The sequence below is a fragment of the Etheostoma spectabile genome, chromosome 10 (genome assembly GCF_008692095.1).
Source record: "Etheostoma spectabile isolate EspeVRDwgs_2016 chromosome 10, UIUC_Espe_1.0, whole genome shotgun sequence".
In the NCBI taxonomy this organism is placed as follows: domain Eukaryota; kingdom Metazoa; phylum Chordata; class Actinopteri; order Perciformes; family Percidae; genus Etheostoma; species Etheostoma spectabile.
This window is the reverse complement of record NC_045742.1, coordinates 16,303,707-16,315,627: the sequence shown is the minus strand read 5'-3', so window position 1 is coordinate 16,315,627 and position 11,921 is coordinate 16,303,707. Positions and strand designations below refer to the sequence as shown.

Sequence of the window (11,921 nt, the reverse complement as noted above, 5' to 3'; positions counted from 1 at the left end):
GGGGACGAGAGGGAGAGAGTCTGTGCATCTGGATCTTCTCTCCTCAGTAGCAGTGGTAGGGCAGGGATGGCCCAGTCTGGGTGATGCACACTATCAGTTTTTCTAGAAGAGCAGAGAAAAATACTTTGATTAAAACCAGATGCAAAATGTGAACACAGAAAACAAAATGGGAGTAATATACACAATAAAACGTGGAGGCAACACAAAGACTCACTAACTGGTAAAGGTTTGGCACACTGCACAATAGTGCAGTCACAATAACCAGATGTTCAATCTAAAATATATTAAATGTAGTTTGAATCTAGTATTGACTTTTACTGTAACCTTTGAAACAATAGCTCAGAAAGCTTATAAACAATGATGGGGTTAACGCTGTGTGTGTTACTTTATCACATTAGAGCTCCCTGTAACACTGCACTAAAATGACCCCAACACGTTATTATGGTACCCACGCAACGTCTAAGAAAGGCCGCCCTTCAATAGCATTCACACACACTACTATTGGCCAGCCGTCCATGCTAACGCAGGGTAACGTAACCTGATTTGTTATTGTCCTATCCCCTGACCAATCGGCTATCCTAACCATAACCACTTGAGGTCAATGCCTAACCCCAACCAAGGGGGCTGCTTTGCAGGGCGGGACTTTCCTAGAAGTTAACTGGGTTCTATAATAACGCCACACTTACAGTTATTGGTAAGACAACTATCACAGCCTTTGATTAAAACTGTGCAACACATCAAATTAAAAACAGTTATCCTGTTTCACGTTGAATTAAAATTTCCATTAATGTATGTGACATTTTTTTTTGTGAGCATCCAGCTTCCTCAATGCTGCATGCGTCCATAGTAGAATTACATGTCAGCCAGACAAAATGTATACAAGACAACTTCAATACAGAACAATGAGATGTGAGAGTTACAATATTAGATAATAAGTAATCAATAATGGATTATTATTTCTGAGTAACTTTTCCAAATTCATTTTTCCAACATGTTTATTGTATTGCTTAATACTATAAGTGATATGAAGTTACTCAATTGCAGGCAATAAAAAAAAAAAGAAAAAACCTAATTCACTGAATTGTTTTTTTATTCTGGGTCAAATGTTGTTGTAATACCCTGCAGAGCCACAGGAGTGCACTGAAACACAATCCTAGACCAATGGAAACAGGTGACAAAAGAGAGCGGCAGCTGAGTACATAGATCCTGGACACGTGCAAAATTCAATGGAGTCAAATATTTCACAACTGGTGGCAATAGCTTCAAAGAACACACTAACACTCTGGCAGTTGCCACTATGAAAAGATACACATTTTATTGTGAGGACAAATATCACACAGAGTGTTGTGTTAAAAACCCTTAAAAAGGTCCCATGGCATGACAATTCACTCTATGGAGGTTTTTAACATTAATTTGAGTTCCCCCAGCCTGCCTTAGGTCCCCTAGTGGCTAGAAATAACGATAGGTGTAAACCAAGCCCTACGCATCCTGCTCTGCCTTTGAGAAAATGAAAGCTCAGATGGGCCAATCTGGAATCTTGCCCCTTATGATAATAAGGGTCAAGGTTTTAAGTTTTAAGTAATAGTTCTTCTGGGACATTACTTCTATTTGTTGACGTTGTGTTGTAGTAATGATATTTTAGTAATGAAGTCAAAGTTCTGGTATTGTAACAACACTACTGCACAAACATTAGTTCTCATTCTGAGGATTTAAACCTTAATTATCAGCCTTGGGGTTATCTTTACACTGGCAGACTGCATGGACAACTATGCACTAGGTGCACCTTGCAGCCTACTATACAATCAAGTACACATGTCACATCGGGCCTCATAATGTTAAATATCAGCACAGCGTTTCAGTACAGCAAAATAGACATAGACCAGCTTTTACTGAGGGTTAAAAGTTATAGGAGACAAAGGAACAGATCTCATAGAGTCCATGCAGGACAAGAGGTGAGTTGGACATACCATGCTGTTACATGCAGAGGGGGGTAGAGGGGATGGGGAGGGCTAACCATCGTAGGAGTCCAACAGGGGCAAGGAGCCCTTTCTGCCCCCATACACCCCTCGCTGAGAGACAACCAGAGAAAGGGGGAGAGAGAGAAAGAGAGGAAGTAAGTGTGAGAAAAGTGTCAATTTTTAAAGGCTGCCAAAGGAAAAAAGGTTAAAGTATGCATAGTGGTGCAGGTGATTAGGGGTTAGTGTAGTTGAGTGAGCAATCCGACATGACAGACATGTGAATGTGCGTGAGAAAGATTTAAAATACCGGCAATGTGTCTGTGGTTTCATCCAGAGTGTGTCTCCTCTCCCTTTGGTCCAGTGTAGAGTAGGCATCTGAGGAAATTAGACGACAAGAATGAGAAATAAATCATACATCTCCTCATGATCTTGATGAATTTGTCTTGATAAAAAGCAACGATAAATGGACTAACCAGGGCCGAGGTCATTTAGTGGAATCATGTCCCTCTTTTCCCCTAAAATGAAGCAAAACAGAGTCACAAGTTAAACTAAACTTTCTAAATGTTGGGTTTAAGGCTGCCAAAATGTTTTCAGCCATAAATTATGTCTTGCACACTGACCTCTGTCTAGCAGTGGCGTGGTGCTGTCTTCATAGGTACCGTTGGCTCGTGTGCTCGGGCCGTTTGTGGTGCTGAGATTGACCATGAAATCAGTCTTCTTCCAGCCATCTTTCTCAAGAGGCTTGCGCAGCTCTTTGTGGGCCCAGACAAGCTGCAGCACTTGGCCGGCCCCCCGCACCTCACGCTCTGAGCGCTTGCTGTAGGATACACAGAAATATGTCCATACCAAAGGATTTTGCTTGGCTTTATATCTTGGCACAGTTCATGCCAGTGACAAAAAAAACTCATCAACATCTAAGAGATATTAAATATTCAACAAATAAAATTATTTCAAAGAAGCTTGTGTCTGAGTGACTAGTATCTACCTATTCAACAGAAGTTGACTAGCTGGTAAAATTAGACAGGACGCATTTACATTTCAGGGTTTTTCCCCGCATAGAGCACTTTTTTTTACACCCCCGCAAAAGAAGTTTTAGCCAGTGCCATAGAAAAATCGCCAGTACCAGAACTCCCCTCTCATCCACAGCTGCTATATTTTACACATGCGGCTGGTGCTGGTAGCCAGCTAAGCTGCATTGTTTTGACTGGACCTGAACACTCTACTATAAAACTAGCACTAATGGGATTGCTTCAAATAAATAAAGACGTTTTAATCATAAATTGGTGAATAAAAGTGTGTCAGAATGCAGGAAATGAAGTGTTTGACACATATTTCCTGAGGGAGGACCCCCAGACCCCTCGCTTAATGTGTCCCTCCCCAAAAGCCCATTCTGAGCAAGGAAAACCCCTGCAATTTAACTTTGATTTTCACCAAAAAACTTGAATAACCCTTTGTAGACTAAGTGCTTTGATAGTGAAGCGCTTTAATATTGGATTAATGTATTAGTTTGCGAGGGTGGCTCCATAAAAGGTATAGGAATGTTTATCATAAACTACCAAAGAAGTTGTTTTATCTGTTTTACTATCATAAAAAGCATTGTGTATGCAACGCTCGAGTAATTTATTGCTATAAATTATATAAGCCCCAGAAAACACATTAATTACCTACTGTTAGTATATTCTTAGCTCATTTTACAGAACACACTTACCCATCCTTGTTGATAAGCACCAGCCTCTCAATGCCCTGCGAGGCTCGGAGGGTCTTTGCTGCTTCCACATTGTTGCCTAGCACCTCAGTGAGTGTGCTCAATACAGACACCACAGTCTCCTCTGATAGAGTGCGACCAGACTGATTCTGGCCTCCAGGCAGGTTGGCCACAAGGTGAGGCACTGCATGCAAACCTGCAGGAGGCACGCAGTGAGGTAAGAAAATGCATCTGGTGTGATACAAACACAAACATCCAAAATGTCCAACAACCTATCCACACTTTGGTGCATAGATTATTGCATTTAAAATACATGCACATATCCAGCACAATACAAGTGTTCTATTCTTTGAGAATAAAGTAGTATTTCGTGGTTCTTCTGGAGACCCAATACAACATTCTTACCGAGCAGTTGGCAGTTACGGTTGTCGATGGAGAGGTTCCTCAAGGCCCCGGACATTGCCCGAACCACACGGTCATTGCCATGAGCCAGTAGCTCTGCCATCATGGGAAGACCCTTCTCCAGACGCACAGTAGCCCTGATATACCGACCATACTGAAGAGCAAGCAGATAGAGAGGGAGCAATTTATTTGATTTACATTGACAGCAGTATTCCAGTAACTTCATCATGGACCTCGTCACAACTGACTATTCAGATTAAAATTACTTCAACGGACCCAAAATGTTGATTCAGATTAAGAGACTTCACCTGAAAACATGTTTAAATATTTTTTCTTTTTTAACAGCAGAGACTCAGTTTGTTAAGAAATGGTACTTACAGCCCATCGGCCGGCACACAGGTTCTGGATGGCACCGGCAGCGGCCTCAAGCACCGAGGGGTTCTTGCTCTCTCGGAGCAGCGATGTGTAAACACGAACCACCTCTGGTTGGAACAACAGCTCGTAACCTGAGGTCGACAGAGGGGTGTTAGCTTCACAACAAGTTTGACAAACTTCAACATTTGTTCAGGACACACATAGAGCCCTTACCAAAGAATGCTTCTACCAGCTAGACCTGGTAGTTTGAAAAGGTTCAACGTGTGGGATTAACACACACACAAGTTTTGGAGAATTAAAGAAAAATTTAGCAATTTCCTAGACTGATACAAACCTTAATGCAGATATCTGGTGAAAAAGGTCCTTAGTCCAGAACTAGATCTTATCTCTTTTATCTTATCTTGTGTTTAGCAGTAGCAAATAAAGCTTGACAGCAGAACAAAGAGTGCTAAATGGGACATGAGACATTGTACTTTGGCATATAAAGGCTTGAACATACTCTGGAAAGGATGCATACACAGACAGCTGCGGACACACAGGTAACATAGATACTATGTGTTTGGAGGATGCAATCTACACATGCGCAGCAGATCGCTAGTTCGCAAAGACCCTACTTGTATACCCTTTGACAACATTTACATTACACAGCCACTCACTCAGACAGTATAATTTTGACATAAGCAGGCTACCTTAAAGACTAATCAATGATTCATTTGATCAATAAATTATTTGAAGGGAAAATATACTACATGCATACCTTTGGCAGGTGTTGTCCTCTTTGGAATGTCGACTTGATCTCCACTCCCATCATCTCCATCCTTCTTTCCTGCAGCGAGGAAAAAAAAAGAAAAAAAGAAAGACAGCACATTAAAGATTGAACTGAAGAAATAATAGATTATGTGAAGCTGGTCGAGATGAGCAGTAAGTTATCTGCATTCCTTAACTCTGGCACATTGTTACGTGAAATGTGACCATGCAACCAATGGAACAAGCACTGAACATGCAATTGAATTTGCGTTGACAGCAGGTGATCATGCTCATGAACTGGATGTGAATTCAACATTATTGGGCATTCTTATTGCTGTAGCAAAGTTTTATTCTGCATAAGTAAAATTATTGATGGCAGAGTGGTCAATAGTTTCAAAAGTTCACCAACACCAAGAGGAGAATCTTACCTTTTGAAAACCACTCATCTAAACACAGCAGAGAGAAAGGAGGAAGTGAAGGAGGGGTTGGAAGAAAGACAGGGGTAAAAGGTAAGAGAATGGAGGGAGGAGAGAGAAGGAAAAAAAAAAAAGGGAAACAGTGGTAGAGTGTGAAAAAAAGCGACACCAACAAGCTCAAAGGCGCTAGCAGCTACCCATCTTTCAACAGCAAACCTCGCAGACAGTAAAATAAAACTGTCCAACACTGACCTTTGCCCTTTCGAGAGCCAAAGCAGCCTCCTTTGTTAGCGGGGGCAGGCCCCTGGTTGAGGGGTGTGGTCTCTGCGTAGCGCTCACTGCCGGGGACTTCCCGGTGAACGTGATAGGACAGATTCCTCAGGAGGCAGACACAGTTCTCCACCAACTGCAGGAAGAGAATATAAAAGGGATGAGATGATCAAAGATGGAGACAGAGAAAGATAAGTGCTTTGGTTTCACAAGATAAAATATGTCATCTGGTGTAAGTACCTTGTTATCCACATCTTTGCGGTTGATTTGTGATTGCACAACGTACATGAGTGAATCCACCAATCCTGTGCATTCTCTCAACTTTCTCCTGGCCTCGCTGCGTTCTGAACTCACATTCCTGTTGGACAGAGGGAGAGCACAAAATAGCAGGTTTCTCTCTCAAAATAGATACTCTTTCTCCTTTGACTTTCTGAATGAAATCTAGTGACCCCCTTGTGTACCTAAGGCAACCAGCAGTATTGGTCAAGGCGGTTTCCCACTCCAGATGGCGTGGTTTGCAGCTCTCCTCTCCTCCATTGCTCCCTCGCTCCCAGCCAGAGTGAGGAACGACCACCTCGTCAGCCAGGGCATGCAGGGCGTGGTCCACAATCTCCATCTTTACTGAGTCATGGGATGAAAGGTTCCACAAGGTGCCTGGGATGATATAACACATATGGTTACTATCACTATAATAATACTTGATTAAATGAAAAAAAAAAAGATTAAATATAACAAATGAGACCTTTTTTCTCATCCATGTTGGATTCAATTATTTGTTTTCCTCTTTTTTGTTCTGTAAATATTTGGATGTGCTTGCTATGTGTAGGTTGTTAAGACAAAAATCATCATGTGTGTGTGTTTGAAGTAAGACAACAACATATAACTAAGTACATATTAAAAAAAGAAAATAATCAAAACAAGCATCATGTGATGTGGGTACCTGTTATAGTGTCAGTGAGGTCCTGGTCGTGGGTCTTTCTAAGTAACCTGACCAGCGCGGGGACTCCATCGCAGTTCTTGATGGCAATCTTGTTTTCTTGATCTCGCCCATATGAAATGTTCTTCAGTGCTCCACAGGCCGAGTGGTGCACATCCTTGCTGGGGTGGTCCAGCAGTGACACCAAGGATGGGATGCCCTTTAGACGACGCACCTCTGACTTGACCTAGACACACACGCAAAATGATCAAGCTCACGTCAAGGATTTGCCAAATGACAATACAAAACGATAAATAAGCATTTGTTAAATACAGTTATTCTGTATTTGAAATGTGACTATTGCTTCACCTTATCGTTTTTGAATGTGAGATGCTGGAGGAATGCGGCAGCGTTTGTCTTGACAGGGTCCAGACGGTAGTTCAACATGGCGATGACCTCCGGCAGCTCTGGCTGTCTCCACGAACCAGGCGGAGCCTTCCTCAGTGTGCTGTCCAGTGAAGCCATGCTCCCCCTCTCCATTGGCATGGAAACATCCCAGGTATACGGATCAACTCCTCCCATGTTGCCGTCCAAAGTATCCTCACAGCTCCTGCATGTCGCAGAAGGAGATAAAGAAACATTTGTTGGGTCTGTATTTAGAAACAGATTCAATGTCTCATACTGCTCACATACATGGTCTGCTTGAAAAAACAAGTGTTATATGAAGGCACAGCAAAGCGTTTGTGTTTTACCTGAGTCTCCGTCTGTCCATACCACCGGTGCCGGGCCCTAGGCGTGGCATGGTACCATAGCCCCCAGGGTGCATGGGTGGAGGCCCCATGCCATAGTCGTCATATCCTACACTGCGCTGGTCATCCTCCAGGCCGTAGTGGCCGTGGCCGTACCGCACCTCCAACGCTGAGCCCAAGGCCCTCATTCCACGGCTCACCTGGGGCTGTGCTGCATACGGGTCAAGCTGCTGGCGGCTTGGCGCCCGGTAGCCAGAGTCCAGGGTCCTGTAGCCGTCAACTGTCCTGGGGTAATGAAGGTAACGAGAGAAGTGAGAGATGTTGAAGTGAGATCCTGTGCTGAGTGATCCCCTTCCCAACTTACAGTAATGGAAGATTAATTTCTAATTTAAGTTGTAGGAACATATCTGGCTTCACAGTCCTGATTCTGAACAGGATTAAAAGCAGGACTGACTGGTGTGAATGCAGGAATGTGTGTCTACAGTAAGCAACAAAGGTTTTCTCTCAATCATCAATTCTCCTCTGGTCAATCTCAGACATAATTAATGATTACACTGCAAATTATTTTGTTCTTACCAAGATAAAAAAACAACAACTTAGATTTAGAAGTGTTATCTTGTTTTAAGAGTGAATTTCTTGTTTTGTGTTAACTTTCACTATAATCTTAAATCAAGCAAGTTTTTCAAGTGAAATGATCTGATGTGATAATTTCACTCATTTTGAGTACCTTTTCCCTCAGATTTAGTGTTTTTAGACACCCCTTTTTGCAGTGTAGAGTACAATGGTTAGTCCATTAACTTTCCCCATAAAATAAAAAATATAAAAGATAAGTTAAAACACTTAGCCCACAATGTCTGTTAAATTATGAGTAAATATATTAAATAATTAAATATTGAGTAAATATTCTAGTGACATTTAAAAAAAGGAATGAAACTTCAACAACTCTGTTTAGCAAATATACAGTGCTTAGTTTAGTGTTGTGTATGAATAACAGTTGGAAATTCCCGTCTTGTTTTAACAATGTGATGACAAATCTGGTTCAAATAGTTCATTCATAGAACATATATTCATTACCTTATAAAACAGAGTTAGTGTGTAAGAGACATACAAGTGGGACACATTTAGTTGATAAAGCCAAACAGGGGATTGTGCCTTTTGTCCACTAATGAAAACGAAAAACTACAGTTTGGCTTAAAGACAACACATTTTAAGAATGTTAAAAACACCAATCAAAAGAAAGGATTCACAGCACTTCCCCATGCAGGGGCCTTGTACCTGTAGCGGTCGTCCATGTGCGAGCCCCTGCTCAGGCTAGTGTATGCCTCTGATGGTGGGCCTCCCCGGTAGTCGCCGTAACCGCCAACAGGGGCATAGTGGTAGTTTCTGGGAACTGTGGCCGTGGGGTAATCTACTGGTCCAGCTTGTCTGTAAGGACGGTCCAGTGTGGCGCTGTAGCCGCCCATACCAGACACCGACAAGCCTCCGTCGATGGACATCGAGTCAGAGGGCAGGACTGTGCGTGAGATTGGTTTCTTCATCTGAGGGAGAGCAAGATGGTAGTGAGGTATCAAACGATGTTTATAGCAAAGGATAATCAAGTGGCGTAAGATCCTTGGATGCTTCCATAACACTAAGTTCAGCCACAACAAAAACACAAAAATACAATTTATCAAATTGATTATTACAAGAGCTTTTGCAAGAAAAAAAAAGTCTGATGATATTACGGTGCATGTGTCACAATCACTTACGCCATTGTCTGGTCGTCGAGTGGTTCCGTCGTCAGAAAAGACAGAGTGTACTTCCTGGGAGTCGTCCTCTGGTGTGTAGCTCTCATCCAGAGCCCCGTGTGCAGGGTCCACCATTCTGTACTGTAGTGTAGAGGCACACATTCATATTATGTTTTTTTCTTTTTTAAATCTCTGGAATTTACTCCTATGAATATAAGAGAAAAAAAAAACGTACACAATAAAACTATACACACACATACCTGTGTGCCGTTTATGTAGGAGTCAGTCAGTTTCAGACGGTCTATGTCTGCATCCCCTAAACGCCCGTTCTGGGATAAAAGAGAAATATACAACTGTGAAATAGATGTAAAAACAATTCTGCTTGAACAGCACATAAAAGTGAGGTAAAGGCACGTCTCCCAGTAGCCAGTGCGGTCTACTTTCTTACAACCTGCCAGATGATATTACTGCAGCTGAAGCACATTCACTGCCAAACTGTCCCTGCATGTTTATGGCCTGTGAATCACTGGCAGACATTGGAGTGAAGCCAATCATCTTCCTCTTGCTGTAATCTGTTACATAACCAATGACTGTCACACTGTATAACTTGCACACTTTCTACAGAACCCTGAGTAACACTGTTTCAAGCAATATAACCGCCTCAGTTATCAGTATTAGTCACAAGCTGAATCAAATGTGGAGCGCTGCGTATTTGGGATACTATGGGAATCTTTCCCACCAACTGTTTTACCGGACGCAGTTACTAACCGTTTCAGTCTAAATCAAGAGATATGAACCTTATCAACTACCAACTCCTCCTTCATATGATGGCCACAAGGAGGCAGGGCTGTTTGTTTTTTTAAAGCAATGGGAAGTGTAAGTGTACTACAGCTGATCCTTACTTATTACCACCTCATTACCGTTATCTGCATACAACAACTCCGTCATGGTCTTGGAGCAAGGCACAGATTGTGTGGCTGGCAAAGGTTGAGTATCTTCATCGGTATTTATAATTTTAGAAATAAAACAAGCAGTTAGCACAAGGCCAAAAACACAGATTCTTGCTTTCTTAGCCTTCATCCTTCAAATGCCACACACTAATCAAATAAGTCACTTCCAAGGATTTAAAGAGACAAAACATAAGATTTAATCTAGGTCAGCAAGCCCTTAATGAAAGGAAAATACAGATTTAAAACTATTCTACTAAGTGTACACAATGCCAAGTGCTGGAAAGTATAGTTCAACGTCAACCCGTAAATATGGCACTGCCTGACCTTCTGTGTTGATAATGGCTCTGCTTTAACGGTTATCCAAAGCCTGCAGGCAACCAAGCATAGTCTACCACTCGCTCTGATTGTCAGGTTTTTTGGTAGAGACAACAATATGAAACAAGAAGGCAACAGTAGGACCTTGTCCAAGCAAATAACTCAGCTCTGAACAAAAGAAACAGTGAGAGCCTTAAAACTAAAGACAGAAAAGCTGATCAACTAAAAACCTAATCTATATTGTTATCTAGGAAAATTTAATGGAAAAAATCAATTGAGAAACTATAATCACCTTGCATATCAATGTACCGTATCACAAAAAACTAAATATATTAGACAGAAATCCTGCTCAGTTATTTACAACATTGTCCACAATGGTCAAATTCAACAATAAAATAAATTATTAAATTGATATTAAATTGTTATTAACTTGCATTAGTCCAAGTAATATATTTGAAGTAAAGGTGCCAGAACCTCACCGGTTCTGACTCAAATGTGAATAGAACATGAACAGCAGTGATTTAGTAACCGGTAAACCATTTCTTCAAGGAGCTTGCATCATTGATGTTTAACACACAAAAAGATAATTTCATGCATAACAATTTTTAACAGAAGTAGTAATAAGTAACAGAAGTAATGCATTTAAGGGCTTGATAAAAGGATTTAAATGCAAATAAAAAGACGAAGTCCTTCATTATGAATGGGAAAACTTCACTGGATGGAGGACTGTGTGACACATGCACGACAGATAACCGCACTGCATAACACGACATGCTGCAACATGGAAGATGGAGGAAAATGACTAAAATTCCACAGCAGGGGCCAACGAAAGGTGATTACGTGTGTGTCAGTGTGTATCCGGTGAGTGACAATGGAGGCATGCAGAAAATGTGTGCTGATGACCATCTCAGGCATGTTGAAAGTAGTGGAACTATAGGCAGGAATGAATGGATATGTTAGCAGATGAGCGCTAAAAGACGGAAGGACTTTAGAGACACTGAATCAATGAAAATAGCCATTTAATGACGCCGCACACACGCAAAGCGCGGGTGGAGAAGAGGCAGGCAGAGAAGGGATGAATGATGGATGGCTGGCGGGAGAAAACTTTGAGGATTGGACGGAGAAAATTATGATCCATGGATTGGATGTTTAGTGAAAGATGGAGGGGGCTGTAAACGCCAATGAGAGACTCTGGCTGTTACCTGTGTGTGAGGGAGGGGGCGACCCAGGGCCGAGGGGCTGGTGGCAGGGAGGCCCACTCTCCTCCTCTCCTCCTCCAGCGCCCGGGTCAGCTGTTCAAACTGCACCTCCTGCTCCCTGACCGACTCCAGGAGAGCTGCTGCGCTCTCACACTGCTCCATACACACTACACCGCCCCATGGGGAGACGGG

At 42.2% G+C, this 11,921-nt stretch overlaps 1 protein-coding gene across 7 annotated transcripts in view; it reads right to left on the bottom strand.

Annotated features, from left to right (window-relative positions):
• The window catches only part of LOC116696318 (catenin delta-1), a 20,181-nt gene continuing 8,260 nt past the window's right edge, over positions 1-11,921 (bottom strand). For 2 of the 7 annotated variants that reach the window (XM_032527174.1, XM_032527175.1), the window contains 20 exons: positions 11,733-11,896; positions 9,526-9,594; positions 9,287-9,406; positions 8,814-9,076; positions 7,542-7,823; positions 7,159-7,399; positions 6,814-7,036; positions 6,335-6,527; positions 6,114-6,231; positions 5,856-6,009; positions 5,616-5,633; positions 5,198-5,266; positions 4,444-4,571; positions 4,069-4,219; positions 3,667-3,859; positions 2,579-2,775; positions 2,432-2,473; positions 2,266-2,333; positions 2,015-2,069; positions 1-102 (listed from right to left, as the gene is read on the bottom strand). In XM_032527174.1, coding sequence (XP_032383065.1) covers positions 44-102; positions 2,015-2,069; positions 2,266-2,333; positions 2,432-2,473; positions 2,579-2,775; positions 3,667-3,859; positions 4,069-4,219; positions 4,444-4,571; positions 5,198-5,266; positions 5,616-5,633; positions 5,856-6,009; positions 6,114-6,231; positions 6,335-6,527; positions 6,814-7,036; positions 7,159-7,399; positions 7,542-7,823; positions 8,814-9,076; positions 9,287-9,406; positions 9,526-9,594; positions 11,733-11,891 — 2,802 coding nt within the window. In that variant the 5' untranslated portion in view covers positions 11,892-11,896 and the 3' untranslated portion in view covers positions 1-43. Of the gene's footprint in view, positions 103-1,967; positions 2,070-2,265; positions 2,334-2,431; positions 2,474-2,578; positions 2,776-3,666; positions 3,860-4,068; positions 4,220-4,443; positions 4,572-5,197; positions 5,267-5,615; positions 5,634-5,855; positions 6,010-6,113; positions 6,232-6,334; positions 6,528-6,813; positions 7,037-7,158; positions 7,400-7,541; positions 7,824-8,813; positions 9,077-9,286; positions 9,407-9,525; positions 9,595-11,732; positions 11,897-11,921 lie in introns of those variants that run through there. The other 5 variants (XM_032527179.1, XM_032527180.1, XM_032527176.1 and 2 more) reach the window with 4 other exon arrangements.